The 18970-nt window shown below is 55.0% G+C and overlaps 8 protein-coding genes across 8 annotated transcripts; all 8 read left to right on the top strand.

The window, feature by feature from the left end:
- Positions 1-286: 286 nt before the first annotated feature.
- On the top strand, positions 287-2944 carry JKF63_01346 (uncharacterized protein; the record flags this gene model as incomplete). Its single annotated transcript, XM_067897393.1, has 1 exon — positions 287-2944. One exon carries the CDS (start codon positions 287-289, stop codon positions 2942-2944), a length of 2658 nt encoding a protein of 885 aa, XP_067753550.1.
- A 1450-nt stretch (positions 2945-4394) lies between these two features.
- On the top strand, positions 4395-4751 carry JKF63_01345 (uncharacterized protein; the record flags this gene model as incomplete). Its single annotated transcript, XM_067897392.1, has 1 exon — positions 4395-4751. The coding sequence occupies one exon, from the start codon at positions 4395-4397 to the stop codon at positions 4749-4751; it is 357 nt and encodes a 118-aa protein (XP_067753549.1).
- A 1489-nt stretch (positions 4752-6240) lies between these two features.
- On the top strand, positions 6241-8004 carry JKF63_01344 (uncharacterized protein; the record flags this gene model as incomplete). Its single annotated transcript, XM_067897391.1, has 1 exon — positions 6241-8004. One exon carries the CDS (start codon positions 6241-6243, stop codon positions 8002-8004), a length of 1764 nt encoding a protein of 587 aa, XP_067753548.1.
- Positions 8005-8718: 714 nt separating this feature from the next.
- On the top strand, positions 8719-9288 carry JKF63_01343 (uncharacterized protein; the record flags this gene model as incomplete). The annotated part of the gene is made up of 1 exon (XM_067897390.1): positions 8719-9288. One exon carries the CDS (start codon positions 8719-8721, stop codon positions 9286-9288), a length of 570 nt encoding a protein of 189 aa, XP_067753547.1.
- Positions 9289-10063: 775 nt separating this feature from the next.
- On the top strand, positions 10064-12094 carry JKF63_01342 (uncharacterized protein; the record flags this gene model as incomplete). Its single annotated transcript, XM_067897389.1, has 1 exon — positions 10064-12094. One exon carries the CDS (start codon positions 10064-10066, stop codon positions 12092-12094), a length of 2031 nt encoding a protein of 676 aa, XP_067753546.1.
- Positions 12095-13302: 1208 nt separating this feature from the next.
- Positions 13303-14571, top strand: JKF63_01341 (uncharacterized protein; the record flags this gene model as incomplete). Its single annotated transcript, XM_067897388.1, has 1 exon — positions 13303-14571. The coding sequence occupies one exon, from the start codon at positions 13303-13305 to the stop codon at positions 14569-14571; it is 1269 nt and encodes a 422-aa protein (XP_067753545.1).
- Positions 14572-15548: 977 nt separating this feature from the next.
- Positions 15549-16343, top strand: JKF63_01340 (uncharacterized protein; the record flags this gene model as incomplete). Its single annotated transcript, XM_067897387.1, has 1 exon — positions 15549-16343. The coding sequence occupies one exon, from the start codon at positions 15549-15551 to the stop codon at positions 16341-16343; it is 795 nt and encodes a 264-aa protein (XP_067753544.1).
- Positions 16344-17221: 878 nt separating this feature from the next.
- JKF63_01339 (uncharacterized protein) lies at positions 17222-18862 on the top strand (the record flags this gene model as incomplete). Its single annotated transcript, XM_067897386.1, has 1 exon — positions 17222-18862. One exon carries the CDS (start codon positions 17222-17224, stop codon positions 18860-18862), a length of 1641 nt encoding a protein of 546 aa, XP_067753543.1.
- Positions 18863-18970: the final 108 nt, after the last annotated feature.

Below are 18970 nucleotides of genomic sequence, written 5' to 3'. Positions count from 1 at the left end.
TTCTCAGTTGCCCTCCCGCCTGTTTTGCTCCAATCTCGCGCCTAGCTGTCTGCTTACCACTCGTTAAAGTCTTGCGTGTTTAGCGCGCTCTTTACGGACTTCTTCACCTCTCTCTATATTGCCAATCATTTTGTGGTGGTCTTTTTAATTTGACAAAAAAAGAGGGAAAGATAAAACAGGTGAGTGCTTTGCGTTCTGGGCTTCTGTACATTCGCTACGGTAGTGGGCTTTTCCTCTCGGGTATGCTTCACTTGCTATTTTTTACTCCAGTGACAGTCTGTCGATAATGAACTCTAATGCCCGCAGAGCTGCAAAGTCGGTCGCCTCGGCGGCGAATGCCACTGTGGAGGGCTATCTACGCAACATGTCAAGGCGGCAGCGCATCCCGGCAGCAGAAGGAGGTCGCGGTACACGGCGAAAAATGGCTATGGTGACATCATCTAGTGTACACACTGTCCCTGCAAAGATGCAAGGCATCGCGGAGGAGGATTTGAGTGACATAGTCGCTGATGTGGACGAATGGGACGAAGTGGAGCTGCCAGTTGCCTTTGTGCCTGTCAAGAAGCTGGAGGAACCTGAAAAGTTCAGCTTAATCAAGACAAATGTGCCTGATGATAGTGAGGTTTCAGCGGTGAAGCATGATCCAGCTTGCACTGCTGCGACCGTAAAACCAGAGGCAACAACTCCGACACAGAACGATAGTGTCGCTGTAAGCTCGAGTCATGTAAAGGCGGAACTTGTCAATGTAGACGACGTGGAGGCTGCACATGATCAGAACATTATGGAGGGGGGGCAGCTGCCGCTTGTAGGTCAGCCGCGCGCTTCTGACACATGGCGGCAGAGGGACCCAGCATACGAGGCCATGATGGAGCAGAGGGATTTGCTCGCCGCAAAGCGTCGCTCAGAGCGCATTCAGCGCGTTTGCGAATCAGTCTGCGCATTACTAGCGGTGTACATTCGGGCTCGTTTGCTCTGGCGCGAGTCGTGCCATCCACGCTTCGCTCAAGGCCTTCTCCGACTTCATGTGCCACGCGAAAAGGGCTCAAAACGCGCGCGCTGGGAGACCCCCTCCGCGAAGGCTACAGACGCCTATATTTTTATGAAAGCAGTAGCTACCGCAAAGGTGCTGGTGGCGGAGTCGTCAAAGCCGCTGTATCGAAAGCCCTCGCTGGCCCCAGCATGGGTGACGTGCGCCAAAGACGCGGTGCAGAATAAAACCTCAGCGGCTGTGAAAGTATTACTTGAGGCCATCAATAACCACTTTAGTCTGGAGGAGCCGGTCCCTCCAGCCTCGTCGAGTGGCCAGGAGGCGTCAGCTGTTGCCCCTGTGTGTAGGTCAGCTCCGTCGTATGCTGAGCAGGACTTCTCAGACTGGGCGTTTCCTATCACACCGCGTTTTCTCTTCAGGAAGATTGCAAGGTGTCGTTGCTGCATCTCCGCGGACGCACCCGTTGGGCTGCCTCATCCCCTCTATTTCTCCCTCATGTTTTTGGCGCTGGCGCGTGTGGCGGGGCTAAGCTGCCGTCTTGTGGTGGCGAAAATGTCCACGACGGTACTGGAAAAAGCCCGCGCAGCGACTTATGGCGGCAGTGTCTCGAATCTGGAGAGGGCCTCAAGTGAGGTCAGGGGGGACATCGCAGCCGACGAGGGTCAAGAGAGCATTCGCCAGCCACTGCGAGCTCTTTCTATGTTCGAAAGCCGTGAAAAACGAAAGGCGTGCGATCGCACCGGTGCCAGGGGGGCTGCTCCAGCAGGCAAAGGGTCGAAGCGACCGCGGTCCTCAGCGGGGACGGTACAAGACCTCAAGGACATTGAGGAGCTCAAGTCAAAAAAGTTGCCCACTTCATGCTACTGGGTAGAGGTGTGGTCTGCTGAGTGCGAAAGCTTTCTTTCTGTCAATCCATGCCAAAACTGCGCCACGCTTTGGGGTGCACCCTACACACTGTCTGTGTCTGGTCACGTGGCGATGGACGTGACGCCGCGGTACATCTCCAAGTACAGCACGGCGTACACCTACGGTCGCCGCCTCGGCACTTGTCAGCAGAATCGATTCCTGTGGCACGACAAGCTCGCCTGGGATGACAGCCGCGAGTTATCAGAGGTGCTGCGTGCAACTTTCAATGTGGCCCCACTACACACAAGCGCGCTGGCGCAGCGGCAGCAGCTGCGGGAGAGTCGACAGCTGCACTTTCTCATGTATTCGGAGGCTGTGCCTACAACGTTGAATGCGCTTCATCGCCACCCACTCTATGTGATCGATTCCGACCTTGCGCGGCATGAAGGCGTGTACCCGAAGGATGCGAGCACAACGGTGGGAAGCGTGAAAGGGCGCCTGGTCTACAAGCGTTCTGCTATCGTAAGTCTTCGATCTCGCGATGGGTGGTTGCGAGAGGGACGCAGTCTCCTCACGGAGGACCAGCCTCCATACAAGGTTGTGGCACCACCGGCCTCTCGACCGTTTGGGGCACCATCAACATTTTACGGTCGTTGGCAAACGCGACCATTCGAGCCGCTTCCGCTCACTGCAGGCGACCCTCCGAGCATTCCTCACCACGGACAAACGTCATGGTACATCTTACTTGACAAAGCCCCACCGCCAGGACTTGTGCACATGACCCAGCCACGGGTATCTCGCGTCGCTCGCCGTATGAAGCTGGACTTTGGCCTCGCTGTAGTCGGCTTTGAGCGCCGCCGTACCGATGAGCACCGCCGTGGACACTGGGAGACGATCATCAACGGCATTGTTGTCAAGCAAACTGACAGCGTCGCACTTCTCCATGCCTACGAAGAGTGGGTACAGCTAGTGGAGGAGCAGGAGGCGGTGAAGCGTCGGCAGCGTGCGTTCCATTGGTGGTTGCTCCTCGCGCAGCGCCTACTGGCGCTAAAGCGATTGCAGGATCAGTACGCCAAGGGGCTTGCCGCTGGAGTGATGCCCATGCAGTGATTAGGGTTCTTCGGTTGTTGTTGTTCCCCCTGTGTGTTCTTCAGCATTTGTGCCATTTCCCAATGACAGAACCCGTCAGTGTCGTAGCCGGGGGCGCGCTACCCGCTCTGTGAAGAAGCCCCGCAACGTCTATGCCCATCTCGATGACGAACCGCTCCTGGTGGCACCAAGGCCTGGCGCCTACGACGTACAGAAGTCAAGGCGTACTTCTCGCTGCTGCCGTCGGCGGCCACATGTTGAGCGGCGTTGCATCGGGGCGACCTGCGACAGTGAGCACGCCTGTACCTTCCCATATGGTGGGTATAGTGTTCGCGTCGCTGGAATGCGTCTCAGTGTGGACCCCCCACTGCCTACTCCCAAGCGGGGCCAGGATGGCCCGAGGGATGCACCACGCGACGACCGCCGTGGTTGGCGCGGCTGTGAGGGGCAGCCTGCGTAGTGGAGGTGGGTAGAGCTTGGCCAGAGGTCCTTCCAAGATGATGGAGTCACCCATTCCCGCAACGTCTGTGCACCGCCTCTTGGCACCAGGCGATGGGCTCTTGACGGGTCGGGATAAAGTGTGGAGTTGGCATCTGGATCTACGGCAGAATGGAAGAACTTGTTGAAAAGAAAACATCCGTCTCACGTTTGTTGCTTGTGCAGCACATCTTTGTTTTAAATGCTGTTTTTTCCCCCTGTTCTGGCTCCTCGTTCTCCATACAGGCTTGTGCGTTTTCATCTTTTCTGTTTCTGACTTCTGTTTTGCCGACACGCAGTGTCGCTGAGACGTGGCGGACGCCAACTCTGACGATAATGATGTGGCAGTGGTGGTGGCGTTAGCCTCTGCGCACCCCGCAAAACGCTACAAAGTAATCTGGAGAGAGGCAGTGGGGTGGGTGAGTGGCGCCGTTGACGCCGTTATAGTGCGCGCTTGAAGACTTCCGTGACGGTTCAGCGTGTTTCAGGTGGAGGGGGATGTAACCACTCGTCGCTGTGTCGTCTTGCATCGACTGAGAGATTTCCGGCCATATCAGTGGTGCTCTCTGTTGAGTGTCGTGTTATTTGTGCAGTCATGTACAGTTTCAAAAGCGACACCTGCATCTGCGGTTTCTCATCTGCCCCTCCCCCCCCCCACCACCAGTCCTTTCTCCCGTATTTTCCTTTTCAGCAGCCATACGTTGACTCACGTACGTGGTTTTCCGCCTTTCGTTTAATGTGATCATCTTCTAGGTAATGAGCCTCTGACGAACAAACCCTTACCACCGACTTACCCCGTATCCACCACCACCACCACCACCACCACCACCCGTTGCACACAGTCCCCCACAGACTTCCCTTTTCGTCCAGACGCCCCCAACGTCCTACGCTACCCGACGTCATCTACCCTTCCTCCGCCCCACCACAAAGGGATCCAAACCATTCAAAAAGAAGAAAACATAGCAACAACAGCAACAGCAAAAGGGACACAGCCATGATGTACGGTCAACATGTTCAGCCTGCCCCAGGCATCAAGCTTCCACTGTTCCAGGGCGTGTCGCCGCGTGTGACGGCGCAAACTTACCAGAGTCACCGCGGTGAGTACGTCTCCATCATTTTTGAGTTGACGGGCCCTGGTGAGTTCAAGTGTGGCGCAACCGGCTTGTCGGTAAGGGTTGTTGGCGTGCCGGAGGCAGTGGAGGTGAGTCGCGTCTGCGAGTTTATCTGCTACGTCGATCCCTCCACAGGGGAGCTGACATATTTCCAACACGCCATGCTTGATGACGAGTTTGATTTTGAGGTGTACCGGCGTCTCGTGAGCTTGACGACCAAAGTGCCACAGCTTTTTTAGGGAACTCTACGCCAAGGAGGCTGAGGGGAAATAACAACGAGCGGCGTGATTGTCTATCCTCAGTGAGGGAGGGCACGCTACGCTAGAAACCGAACCTGCTGAGGGCTTTTGCCGATCCGCACACACACACGGGGAGAGAGGCAACACCAAGGCGTAGTATATTTAAGTCACATCATTCACACCCAGAGGGAACATCGCGCCATTTACAGTTGCAGAAAACGCCTGCCCGGATACTGATATAGTAGCAAGGGCAAGCACACATAGAGAGAGGAACACAGGTAGTCGCTCGCTCTCGCTCTTGTTTTATTCCTTCCACTCCTTTCTGCCTCGCACCACAGATGATCACCATAAACCACCACTCCAAAGTGGAAAAAGTGACAATGGGCCGGTTGGCTGGTGCAGTTATGGGAGTCTACGATTCACTTTTTCTGCTGGTGAAGCCTTGATTCACACAGCGTGATTTCGAAGAAAAGGGTAAGCCGGTCCGGGGGGGGGGAGGGGGGAGAAAACACTCTTGGTCATGCGTACGGCTGTGCACGTTTGCGCGCTCGCTCATGAAGAGGTGTTTATGTGTACATGTGCTTTTTTTCTTCACTTGGTCGCCTCCTAGCTCATACGTGTGCACATCTACACCCCCCTTCCCCCCATTTTCCTGTGCTCGATGTTGTCTTCGAAAGAGCAACTAGACCGTTATCAGAGATTCTTGTGTGGTACCTCCTTTTCTGCGCGAAGTGTTCAGTTTATATTGGGGTCTTTGGTGCACACTCCCTTCCCCCCCCCCCCTCCCCTCCCCCCTTTTCATACTCGCTTTTTTTTAAAAGTGTGTCAAGACAAACGAAGGCTGACATAAGGGCATTACAAATCTTTAGACAGCGCACCACGGGCACCTCCTCATCTCCTAGAAGATACGCCGTCTTGTTGCTGTCTACCACCAAAACTCACTCGGTGCCTGGGCGATACTAGTAGTGATGCCATCTTCCGTGTGCTTTGGCTCCCTCACATAGTCACGTATCCTCCACAGAGGGAAAGGGGAGGATATGGGAGTTTTTATCGCATATTGTGGGCCTTTGCTCTTGATAGGACGTCCTGCCCTCACTCTTCGTCCCTTTTTCCTTCGCTTTTTTTTTTTGAAAAGACGCAGGCACTGAGCCGTAAACACAGCTCTTCCCTGGCGGTGGTGTGCGCGCCTCCGTAGGATCGATTAAGCTGGCATTTCATTCTACATATTCTGCTCTACTACCCCTTTTCTTTTTTTTTTAAATTTGCGTCTACATGTCGTTTTTTTTTCCGTTGCATTTGTCAGGTAAGAGCGTTGCGATCACTACGTTTGGGTGGGCAAACGACGGTGCACACAAGGAATACACCCCAATACGCATGCCGATACACACACGCGTGCGAAGCGATTTCCCCGCCGTTTCCCGAGGCGTTCACACGTGTGAAGGGAATACACACACCCAGCAAAAGGAGGTGCTACCGTTTGGTGCGCACAATGCAGCGCTATGACTGTAGCGCGTATCGAGAGACACTGCTCTACGCAAGGGAGCTTGCTCTGCTTTTCCCGTCGCTGTGGAGCGAAATACTGAGTAGCAATGCGGTTGCTGCGGCTTCCTCGTCGCTTGCCAACCCCACCTCTTTGACGTCTCTTGCGTCGATAAAGCCAGTGGAGCCGCATTTTCTGACACAATGGATGGCGGCAGCGACAACGGCACCAGTTGCATACCACTGTTGCCCCACAAATGACAAAGTTGAAGGCGTCGATCATGTCGCTGACGTCGTAGTAGTGCGTTGGACGAGGGTTTTGGGTATGTGGATTGCCTTGCGCGTAGTCTATCTCTCCAGCAGGTGTGAAGAGGTGCTTGCTCCCGAGGAAGAAGGGGAAGTGGTGCGCTACAGGCAGTATTTCCTACCCCTTGCCTGGCCGATGCTAGATCTAGGCATCCAGGAGCGCCTCGCCTCGTGTCTGTGCGCATTGGCAGAGAAACGAGGAGCCAGCCAGCCAAAGTCTGGCACCATCTGCGCCAGTGGCGTGAGTGCCTCTTCCTTATGCAGCGCGGTTGTCATTGGGGATGATGAGGGCGAGCGCGTATGCGACGAGGTGTGCACGCGAGCCATGGAGGCTACTCAGCGTGTGGCGCGAGAATACCTCCGCATCGGCTGGGACGTGTTGCACCCCAACAGTGTCCCTGCCACGGTAGACGCAAAGCTAAACCGGCTGGCCGCACAACAAAGTCGACTCGGCTGCTCTGAAGTTGGCTCTTTTGAGGCGCGATCGGTTCTGGTCCCCACCAGTTGCCTCGGCAACCTCCTAAAAGCTTTGGTTCGGTTGCGTCTGCAACTACAGCGACCACCAGTGCACCACAGCTTGGTGCTGTGTTTCACCTTGGCCCAGAAAGCACTCCTTCAGGTCGGTTACGACTTGCTCACAAAGGTGAGAGCCTGCCTGATCGAGCGCTGCTACTACCTTCTTCCTACCATGCTCGACTATGAATTCTGCGTGCTCTTGTGTGATGCGATTCAACGAGAAAGCGCAGAGCTTCAGAGGCAACACACGGAACTGGCTAGAGTGCAGGCCGTCTTACATAACACCCTGCGGAGTTTTCTGAAGTCTGTCTTTGACCTGTACCACGACGTGATTGAGACGTTGTTGACCGGTTACAAGAAAAAGAGCGCTTCCACGTTGATTGCGTGCCCCGCTCCCCGACTTGTGAAAGTCTTGGTACCACTGTTGTCGGTGAACCCAAGCGTGGGTATCCAAGAGGCCTCACAAGATCATCCTGCACCCACTGCAGCTTGTGTGTCAAAACCACCGACCTACCGGGGTGCTGCAACGGAACGCCGTGCATCAGCGGTAATGCGGCTCTCGGAGCCGGCATTTTCTGTTCTGGTGGAGGCGCTGGAGCCAACCTGTGATTTACTGCAACGCCACCTCTCTGCATTGAATGCCCTTTCGACCAGATCACTCACGAGTGCTGATGAGCATGACCAGGGTACGGTTGCTGGTAGCGGTTTGACTGGTGAAGGAGAGTTCCTTCCGCCTCTACCCCCTCAGGAGAGGGAGGTCAGTGGGCGGCATCAGTTACCCACTGCCTTAGTCACGCAAAGAGAGCTGATATATTTCCTCGCAGAAAAGATGTCTAACTCCTTTGCCGATGCCGCCGCAGGGTCTGGCATGACAGCCAAGAGCGCACAGCAACAGGCAGCTGCCGATGCATACCTTACAGCGGCGTACCTTTCTGTATATGGACCACACTAGCTGTAAGCGAGCAGAGGGAAGCGCACACTGGTATAGCCCCTTCCTTGTCACGCTGCACCGGCTGTACCCTACCGCTTTACTTGATGACTTCTCTCGGAAAAAAAAAGCACATAACTAGACGACTACCCACGTCAAATGTATTTACGGAGTCGCGACGTACTATCGACCCCCCCCCCCCCCCAAGCTAAACACCTTCGTGTACGCTTGTGTATCCCGATTGGTGGCAAACCTGCGAGGCGGTCTCCCGTCTCGCTTGGGAGTTCTCGGGGGTGCACTCCACGTAAAAACGCGTGATGCCGTTGATCGTTCTGCTTCGCGTTTCGGCAACTGCCCCGTACCCCCTTTTTTCCTGTCGCTGTTAGCCCTCCTCCCTCTTGCTCAAATCCTAACGTGCGCTGCGTCTCAGCTTCTCTGCCAGCGAGTCACGTGCGTGTGACCTGTTTTTTTTTTTCCATCGCCAAGGGTCATTGATACCATGTGAATGCATCGCTGTTTGTTTTGTTTTTGACATGAGGTATGCGTTTCTTTCCGTTGTTTTAGGTTCATAAGGGTCAGGGGCGACGTCACGTTCACTTGTGGGCGCCTTGCCCCACCTTCTCCCTCGAACAAGCCGAGGCACACACCGGCTCCGTTCACGTTTCTGCTTGTCCGCTTTCTTCTCATTTTTTTGTTTACATGGGGGAAAGAAAGGTATTGACAGTGACAAAGCCGAACATGCGCACCGCTGCCGCCAAGAAATCCTTCCATCCGCCCTTTAAGGAAAGGGCTTCGTGCGACATTGCGGTATCGGGTCGCGCGGTGAGACGACAGCTGTACGCGAGCCAGACGGATTTGGCGAATGCAGGGCCTTTCCTTGAAAGTGACTCGTGCGCAGCGAGCCCCTCGACAACCCTTGCTATGTCCGCACCAAGTGTGGCTGTTAATGTCTTTGAGTCGTTGGCCGCTCCCAAGACCATGTCAGACAGCAACGTCGACGCTTTGCCGGTTGGTGTGACCACTGGTCTTATCCCCCCCACCGCTGAGATCGACGTTTCCCTCGCGAGGTGTGAGTCTCCTCGACGGTTTCAGGAGCGCATCGACGCCCGTCAAGCCCAGCTCGCAGGCTCGAAAGTGCTGTCCCTGGTAGCGGACACCCTGCACTGGGTGACCGTTTCACAGGAGGCGCTGCAGTATTTGGCCGACGCTCGGGCAGCGGGTCAGGTGGTACAGGTACTCTCAGAACTTCACATTGACCCCCTGTCGGTGCTATTTTTAATGGAGGAAGGCAGATTCTCTCACCCTTGAATCAACGCCTTCATCTACACCCATGCCTCGCTGAGGTAGACGATGGTGTGAGGTACACAGGGCGTTGTCTCCCGTTTCGCTTTACGAGAGCTCAACACAACACAACAACGAAAAAAAAGGCGGTCACTGTACTGACGTAACCCTGAAGTTGTTGAGCTTCTCAGATAACATCACTGCTGCTGCTGCTGCTGCTTCTCATTATTATCATTATTATTATTTTTTTCCTTGTGGTTCTCCTGCTGCTATATTATTATTATTTTTTTTATTGTTTATAAAACTCTCGACATCTTTTGTGTTGAACTTTTGTTTTTGCTGATGATGATAATACAGAACAACAAGGTCATGTGTAGAGTCGACTGTGACAGAGGGGGGGGGGCAGCCAGAAGGGCATGATGCCACATTGGCTGCGGTGCGGCCCTATCCGCGGCGTACTGCTGTACGAATATCACGGCGACGCGTATGGTGAAACATTCTGTTCTTTATTTCCTCCGCGTATCCCTCCTTTTGTCAGCAGTGGATGAATCAGGCGTCGTGTGGCACACGTGCCTTGGGCACCCTGGTGCCTTTCGCCTCAACTTTTCCTGTTGTGTGGTGATTGTCTCTTTTCTCTCCGAGGATGCACGCGCGGGGATACGCATATGTGCTGCTTTTCCCGATCTTCTCATCTCTTCATCATGTCGCTCCGCTTTTTTTTTGGTGGGGGGAGAGAGAGGGGGGGCCTCGGCTTTCCACTTTTGCGACTTCAGTGAACGAAGAGCGCCGCCGTTGCAGTATTATGCGGCAAGCAAAGCTGTGCGCTCTCCAGCTCGCCTTCGCGACTGTGGCCACAGCTGGGCGGCAGAGGGGAAACTGCCCCCACATCGAATTGCACGTACTACCGCGTGTAAAGGCTTTGTCGTCCTCTGTCATTACACACCGGAGAGCGGTGCACTTCTTAAGCGCTTCGAATAGGTTGTGCTCTCCGTCCTCTTCACCACCCCTCGATGCGCTAGTGGATGAGGTGAGTCCGTACGTACCGATGTCATTTACCTCGATTCAGCAAATCTCGCGTCAGATGCCGCCAGAGTTGATGGAGCGCGTCTGTGATTCTGTTTGCGGTGGGTTGCGTTCTTTTTTGTCTCGCCACACAGAGCGGTTTGAAACCAAAATGATCGGACAGGTGCACGTGGTGCGCAACCGCCTCAGGCCGAGGCACTCGGAAGCGTTCTGCGTCAGACCCAATGTGGGTAACACAGCAAGACAACCCTTGACGGCCCCGTTGCCTTCGCCTGGCAGTGCCGCTGCAGCACCCTCGAAACTGAACTCAGCTGCCGTTCAGGCCATTCTTAGTGAGCTCCAGTCACTGTTTCCCAGGTACCTCGTGCCAGTTAAGGCTCTCTGGACGACAGTCCCAGAGAGCGAGGAGCAGCACGTGAGGCGCCGCGTTCTCGATGCGCTTCAGTCATCGCAACACAGAGCGTGGCTCACTTTTCACGAACACCCAGCACACTGGGCCCCTCGCCACGCCTTGGGAGACACAGTAGAGCTTACTGATGTGCTTGAGCACGGATATGTTCAGCTGCGAGTAGACTCTTTGGTGAGCGACGACAGCGGCGCTGCGCCAACCTCACCATCACCGAACGCGCGGATGGCAGAGCATGAGGTGCAGCCGTACGAGTGGTACCGGGTCGCGCGTGTGCTGCCGACCGCAGGAACAGAGGTGCTCTTGACAACTGAACTACAAGAGCAGGCAACTATTTTATTGCCACCCGGGCGGCAGATTTGGCACGTTTTGTTCAGCGCGCCTGCTCTCTTCGAGCTTCGTTTTGTGCCCCCCACGCGCAGCGAGAGCGTACTGCAGTCACAGACGCCGCATCTCCCTGCTGTCACCTCTTCGTCAGCGCCCCCTTGCGTAACGTACGACTCCACGCCGTCGCCGTCTGTCTGCGCCTCCGTCTACGTGCGTTTTCGACTCGAAGACCGCTTCGTTCCAACAAACATGGCGGGCGTGGACGAGACGGACATACTACGCGAGCTGGAGACGCTCGCTGCGGATCGGGCGGCAAATACATGTGGCCTCAATACACGCCAGCGGCGTCGCAAGCGCAAGTTGCAGCACCAGCTCGCCTACCTGCGCAATCCAACTCCATACTTCGACGAGCGGGTCCTAGCACAGCATCTCTTTGACCTCCTTCCCCTGCGTGATGGCGTGCATCAATCGGCGCTCCTAGGAGCGTTACCGCAGTCCGCCGTGCAGGCTTTTCCCCCAAATGTGACCAAACTCTTCCAAGAGCGGGATGATTTGTTTCGGTTGTGCGATGCACGGCATGGCGTTCTCGTGCAACGCGCCGATGCCCCCAAGTCTGCCCAGCGTTCCATCGAGAGTGTAACTGGCGAGGAAATACTGCTGCACATCTTCTCCACCTATTCTCTCCGTAGCGACCCGCGAGAGGGCACGACAATCAGTCGAAGCCTTCCGCGACTGCCGCGGCTCGTGCGTGAGCGTCTTTTTGCTATGCAGGACATTGTAGCGGAGGTTCTGATTCTGTACTCTGACAAGGTGGAGCTACTCGTGGATCGCTTTCCGGACTTCACATCCCTCTCGCCGTCCTCGTCGCTGCCTCCCAGCGGCGCTGATGATCGTGCTCTGCGTGAGTTGAGGGCCGTCCGCGGCCGCCGCGACTTCTTGGTCCCATTTCGTTTTGTGGGGGAGTGGCAGGAGAAGCTGAGGGAGAAGTACACCAGACAGCAGGAGAAGGACCGTGTGAAGAGTAGGCTCACTTGCCAGAGCGGCGCGAATAGCCACCGTCGGCCGCCTCGATATTGACCAGCGCCCCAGAAATGGGGACGACTCGGAAAAAAAGAAAGCGACGGTGATGTCCAACAAGAGTTGAAAGCTGTAGTGTTTTGTCCCGACGTCTGCTGATCTTCAGCTGCTTTTGTTTTTCCCTTTTTCATCGGCTGTCATCTTTTTCCTGGTGTTCTCTGTTTCTGTAGTTTCTTCCCCTCTTCTTTAAGACTTGATTTTGGGGCGTATGACTCGTATGTGTGTGTGTGTGTGTGTGTGATAAGCTTTGGAGTGTTCCTGCAGCCGCAGCCGTCAGAGACGCACATGCCTGTGCACTAGGAATTTTCAAAGAACGCCATCTTGTCGTCACAGACACGATAAGGAAGAGGCGGAAAAAAGGAAAAAAAAACAAATGCTTGGCTGCCCCCCCCCTCCCCCTCTCCCCGCATTTTTCTTTCTACGTCCTACTCCATTTGCGTGAAACAGGCGCTGCACGACCGCCACACAAGCCGTGTTTCATTCATGGGTTTCTGGCTGCGCTTTACTTCTTGATATGACGCCCGTGAAGTTTCTTTTCTGTTTGGAGGTTCAGACCTGGTTCTTTTTTTTTTTTCACTGAGCCGCAATGATTGTCGTCGTCTTGCTCAGTCCCTCTCCCTTCTTTTGCATGGATGAACTAGTCTTTTCTATGTTTGGGCTTACTCACTCTCCCCATTCTTTCCCCTCTCTTTCTCGATCTTTGCGTAATCTGACCTTCATTTGTTCACTGACTTCCCACGCCCCTACCCGCTTCTTCTGGCAACTTGTCTCTGCTCTTCACTTCTTCACCACCACCGGCTTCGCCTTCATTCCCCTCCCAGTTTGGAGATCGAGTAGGCTCGTGCTTCGTCTACGACACCGCGTGACTATTGCAGGCGTCGCCACACAAAGACCCATACAGGCCTTCATACTCTCTTCACCAAATCGCCCGTGTCTTAGTGCCACCGATCACCTGCCACTTTCCAGAAACGTGCACGTTCGACCGCACCACGGCAGTCTTTTTGTCTTCCGTAGCCTCTCTTTACCGGAGTGGTGCAAAGGAGGGGCTTCAGACACTCATCTTAATTACACCTGGAGGGCAACGAAGCTGGACGGTATCAAGGCGGTGATTCTTATAGACTCACCCTTGGAAAGGCCAACAGAGCCAACCCCATCTTCGGTCGGCGCTTTCCCTCGTCACCCCCCCCTCCCCCCCAACAAGCGAAAGAATGACTGCTTCCGCCACTGACACCGTGCCTAAGCGACAATCCATTTGGGCGCTCTTCACGCAACAGCGCTTGCCGGCATGGCAACCGATTTTGACACCCTTGCACTCGTCCTTGTGCCTCCTCGCGGTTGCGATTGTGTGTTTTCTGCTTAGCCTGCTTGTCTGTCAAGCGAACACATCCGCGGTGGACATAACCCTGCGCTACGACCATCAGCAGCAGTGCTCGTTTGGGTACAACAGCACCGGTGCTTTCCGTTATGAGGCGTCACCGAAGCACGTGTGGCAAACGGGATGCATTACGGATGTGTCTTTCCGTGTAGACAAACACCTCAAGGCACCGGTGTACGTCTACTACGGCCTTGAAAACTTCTACCAGAGCCACCGTCGGTTCTCAAAGTCTAGAAGTGCCGCTCAGCTGGCTGGGCAGCACGTCTCTCAGTCCTCCCTAGCTTCTGTTACATCGCCTCTCTCGTACCCAGGCGAGTTGCGCCACCAGGGCAACAAAAGCATTAATCTCAGCGGGACTCTCTTGCACTACAGCGATTTTGTGTATGTACCAGCTGGGCTCGTTCCGTGGTCCATGTTCAATGACACCTTCACTCTCTACCGCGTCACTAATGACGAGGCCGGTGCGGCGACATCCCCATTGTTGCAACTCATTTGCAACGCCAGCGCCTTTTCACGCTTCACCAACGAGCCGCTCGAGGGTGCCGGTCGCTGCCACAAAAAGGGCATTGCTTGGGCATCGGATGTGGAGTTTCACTACAAGAAACCGTACTTTCCCCCTCCATCCTCGCTTCCACCCGTGTGGAGTGCACCGCAGTGGGCCTATGACGCCGCGGACGGCGACGTGAACCCGACACCCCCTTCCAGTATGCCGTCAGACGATGACTGTTTCAACGAAGGCTGGTACGCCGATGAGCCTGGTCACCGCATTCCCGTCACCACAGACGAGGACTTGATGGTCTGGGCACGCGTGGCGTCGCTACCCAACTTCAGGAAGCTGTATCGTGTCATCGATGACGACCTAGTGCCGGGTGCCTATGTGATGCGCATCCACGAGCACTTCAACGCAGCCAGTTTCGGTGGCAAGAAGAGCTTCTCTCTATCGACAGTTTCATGGCTTGGTGGCCGCAATACTTTCATGGCGTGGATGTACTTTGTCATCAGCATCGTCTCCGCCTCCAGCAGCGTTACCTTTATCTGCATTCACCGCCGCTACGGCGACCGAGCACTTCGTGCTACAGCGACGCTGCTGAAAAGCGACTGAGATATCCCCATGCAGGTCGTATGCCTTTCTTCTCTCACTCGGAGTGATGGTAGTAGTGCCCGCGTCACGTGCAGACGTATGAAAAAGGGTGATGGGGTTCTTTGGTGCCATGATGTGGATCCCCCAGCGTTTTTTTGTTGTTGTTGCATTTCTCGCCCATGTTTTTTTTTCCATTACCCTTCTCGAATTTGCTTAATGCTTGTTTTCGCTTGTTTTTGTGCCAGTTCTTGCTCTGTCTGCCCCGGCATTTACATCGGACATGCTCTCTCACATCAATGTTCCCTTTTTCTTTCCCTCTCTACTGCTCTTTTTTTTTTCTTGGCGTGTTCCTCTTGTGCTGTGGCGAGCTCCTGCTGCAGAGCTGCTCAGCCGAAAGGAGGCCAACCCCCTGTCTTGAGGGAAAAGAAAGGTTGTGCTGGCGTGCACTGCGCATGCATTCGCGAACTTGCGTTGTGTATTTCATTACAACTTCGGCTCTGGGGGGGGGGGGCAGAATGAAAACAAAAAAATAGAAAAAGGACTGAACGTATTTCACGCCAGCGTTGTAATACACGCATGAAGATGCGCACTTTTGATATGCAATGCAGAGATTGTCCAGGGCATGTGGTGGCTGTCTCATTTTCTATGAGGAGACTCGAGCTTCAGTGCCTCCAGGGAAGTTGGAGCCCAAGGCATTTCTCTTTTGTAGGTATAAGAACGATCGCTTTCCGTTTGGGACTGTGTGACGCATCCTCGATTTTTGCGCCGCCTCTTTCTGCTGTTCGTCACTGCTTTCTCTTCGCTATCTCCGTGTGGTCAGCACGATAGGCGTTCCACAATTCTCCTCAATCCAACAGTAACAACAACATACTCTCACGTGTGTGTGTGTGTGTGTGTGCGCGCGCGGAAAACGCCGATTCAAGAGGAGGTCCGCACCTTTTATGCGTCTTCCAGGGGAGACTTCCTTCGTTCCTCTCTTCTTGCATGCTGTTTTAATCATGGGACTGAACCTCGACGGAGACGATGCTCCAAGCTTTTCCGAACTCGTTCGAGATTTTCGCCGCACTATCATGAAGAATCGCACAATGACGGAATGTTGGAGGGATCTGGCTGATCAGCATACATTTTTCAAGGACATCGCCAAAGAGGGCCGCACTCGTGGTGAAACCGTTGGTGCTGTACTGTCCGCCATGCAAGGAATCTCTCAAGCAGTACAGCTTTTCGAACTGTCAAACTCCGAGGCGGGCACACCCTCGCGAGCTCCCACTGACCCGTCTTTTCCCTCGGGGAAAAAGTCAGTCGGTGGTGCGTGTTCTGGTAGTCGATCTGAGGAAGCGCAGACGCTCGTGCACGTTGCCCGCGCGTATCTCAGCCTCTACTCCTCCACGCCAATCCCGACACGTGCGCAATGGTTGAGCTCGCTACGGCCTCTTTTCACGCAATGTCTGATCGATGTCCACACACCCGTGATTGGCGCAAGCCCGTCTCGCTGCGCCGAGGAGGAGGGTACCATCCTCTCTACGCCACCCGCAGCGTCCGTGTTGAGTCACTACTTGACAAAGCTGCGTCAGAGAGTGGACTACGTCGCGCAGGAGTTGTCTAGCAGGGAAGGGGATGATGATGATGATGGCAGCTTTGCGGAGGAGGAGCTAAAGGAGTTGGTGCAATGTTGCCTGGTGGTCGGGCGGCGTGTTGCGCGACCGACCACGCTCCCGTCCTTTGACACGCGCCTAGTGCGCGAGATGGTGAAGACGTTGCAGAACTTTATGGGGAGCTCAACGCTGGAGTGGTGAGATTTTATGTGGTAGAAGTCGCACAGGAGGATGGGTGGCAGAATTCACTGCGACTTCGAAAGGAGGAGGGGCGAATAGGCCATTTGAAAATGGGCTCTCCCCCGCCTCTTTCATTTTTTTTCCTCTCTACCCATTCATGACGTAAGCTTCGCCTGTAAGGATCCACTGCCAATCACATTGGCTCGTGTAACAGCGCTAGGCAAAACAAGCAAAGTGCAAAGGCACGTGAATAAAACCGCTGCCAGCAGGCCGTGCAAATGGGCGAACAGTGGTCAGGGAGGGAGGGAGGGAAGGGTGCATACTTCGTAGTCTCCAATACATTGGAGGCCCGGACAAATGGCAGCGGTGACCGCCCCTTTTTTTTTGTGTGTCGTCCTTGTTGCTTGGTCACTACCTTCGCTCCTGGATTCGTGTCCATACGCCGCTTTTATGCTCTCTCTCCCCATTTTACCGCGTCTCTGCGCAGCACCGGCTTCCTTTTAAACATCTCCTTCATTGAGTGCCGCACGCAACTCATCACACCTCTCTCATATCACCCCTCACACCAACACGTTTCCCTTAAAAAAACATGAGCGGGGAGCTCCCCTCTCCTATTTGATTCCAGTCGTCGGACGTAGACACTCCGGCCTTTGGTGCTCGAGTGCAAAGAAGGTCGGTGCTGTTCCCCCGTGCACGCGTGGCAGGTCCGAAGGGGTTCTCTCCCCCCCCTCCTCCCTCCCTTCTCCCTCCTCCTCCTCTCGACACGCTGAACAAAAGAACAGTTCTGTGGCACAGTCGACCGTGTAGGTGCTTTAGTCGCGTGTGCACTCGTTTCAATACGACTTCATCGGAGCATCAGTATAACCCATTACACGACTGACAGCTAACGGTACACGAAAATGGGTAGGGGCTATTTGAAGCGGAAGCGACAGCGTCAGGAGCTGATGAGTGACTTGTACACCACTCCGTCGTCGCTGCTCGACCCCGTTGGCGACTTTAGCGGCAAGCTGGTGGCCCGCACCGTTTACCACTACCCCTCATCGCTCCCATTTCCTGTCCTGATCGAGGACGAATTTCCTGCCGAGGTATACCGATCCCGCAACAAAGACATCAAGAGCGCCATCCACTGGGGGCAGCGTAAGCTGCTTCTCTCCGAGATTCAGCTCCTTTGCATGTACTGCCGACCAGGGATTTCGTACCACATCGTGTACGCTGGGTCGGCGCCCGGAACCCATTTAGCGTTCCTGGACGAGATGTTCGCGTGTCGGCACACGTGGGAGTTAATTGACCCCGGCCGCTTTGACCGTGACGTCTTGGAACCGCGCGCGAACTTTACTTTGCGCAACGAATTCTTCACCAACGCAACCGCGTACACCATCAACGTGCGTCATCTTACCGAAGTCCTCCCAGCGCTTGGGTTTGTGTATCAGCACATCGCAGTGGACACTGTGCCGGTCGAAAAGAAAGCCATTCATGAAGAGCTTCAGAGTATCGTCGGCACGCTAGACGTGGCCCGTGGTACCGAAGACATTCCTGCCATGTACGAAGCGCCGCTTTCGCTTCCAAAGGGCTTGGAGCTGCTGACGCAGGTCGCATTGGAGCGCAACAAGCCCCTTCTCTTCATATCGGACATCCGCTCTGGCAGTGTGGCTCTGCCCAACTTCGAGGACCATGTGGCGGAGAACATGCGTGCGCAGGAATGCTGGACAAACATTTTGCACAGCGAATACAGTATGCTGAAATTTCGCCTGCCCTACACCAGCAAGTCGACTAAGTATGGTGGCCGGGGTCTTGTGCGTGAAACAAGCTTGATTCGCGAGGACGGCACTGTTACCTACCTACGCGGTGACCTGCTGCTTCCCATTTGGACGCGACCGACTAGCACGGAGGGCCGGCTTGTCGTGCCGCAGGGTGCGTTCCAGAAGGACTACAACGTAGCCCATCTGGAAAACCAGTTCTTCTTCTTTAATTCCAAAGTCCGGGAGCAGGTTCACTTTAATCACCTGGTCGTGCACGACGACGACCTTGATCATCACTACGACGCTGCAGCCGAGGTAAACTGTATCCTCACCTACTTGCGCTTTATGCAGCCAGAGCTGAAGACGGCTACAACGGGGGAGCTGCGCAAAGAGGTTCTGCGTGTGGCGCGCGCCATCACCAAGCACCTCGGCATTACTTTTCAAGATGCCAGTCGTCGCCGTGATGCTCTCATGATCAATCAAGCCAGGATGGCCCGGAACAATGATGTTGGGGCCCACGGGCATGACACAGACGGCGACGAGGAGGCGGAGGAGCGGGAGGCGCACTGTGCGGCAGCAAAGCTGAGCGAGGGGTTGGGCGATAGCGTCGCTGCCGCCGACGACGCTGCAGTTGGTACAGCAGCGCCGGTTCCTCCGTCGGAGTGGGAATTGGCCACGCGGCGAATTGTGCGTTTTTCGACATATGACCGTACCCGGACGGTATGGAAACGAAACGTGAGGGAGGAGGAGCACAGGAAACCTAGCGGTTTCTGGGTGACCACGAAGATGCCACAGTCGTGAGGGGTCAAGAAGTGTGACAACATGGTAGCAGTTGCTCCGACGCAGTCGATCATCTTCTGCCTTTACTGTGCTCGGGGCGCGAAGTCGTCATGAGGCCGGCTTTCATTT

This window comes from Porcisia hertigi, chromosome 35 (assembly GCF_017918235.1).
Source record: "Porcisia hertigi strain C119 chromosome 35, whole genome shotgun sequence".
In the NCBI taxonomy this organism is placed as follows: Eukaryota; Euglenozoa; class Kinetoplastea; order Trypanosomatida; family Trypanosomatidae; genus Porcisia; species Porcisia hertigi.
Note: the sequence above shows the minus strand (reverse complement) of the source record. Positions and strands in the feature narration are given on the sequence as shown.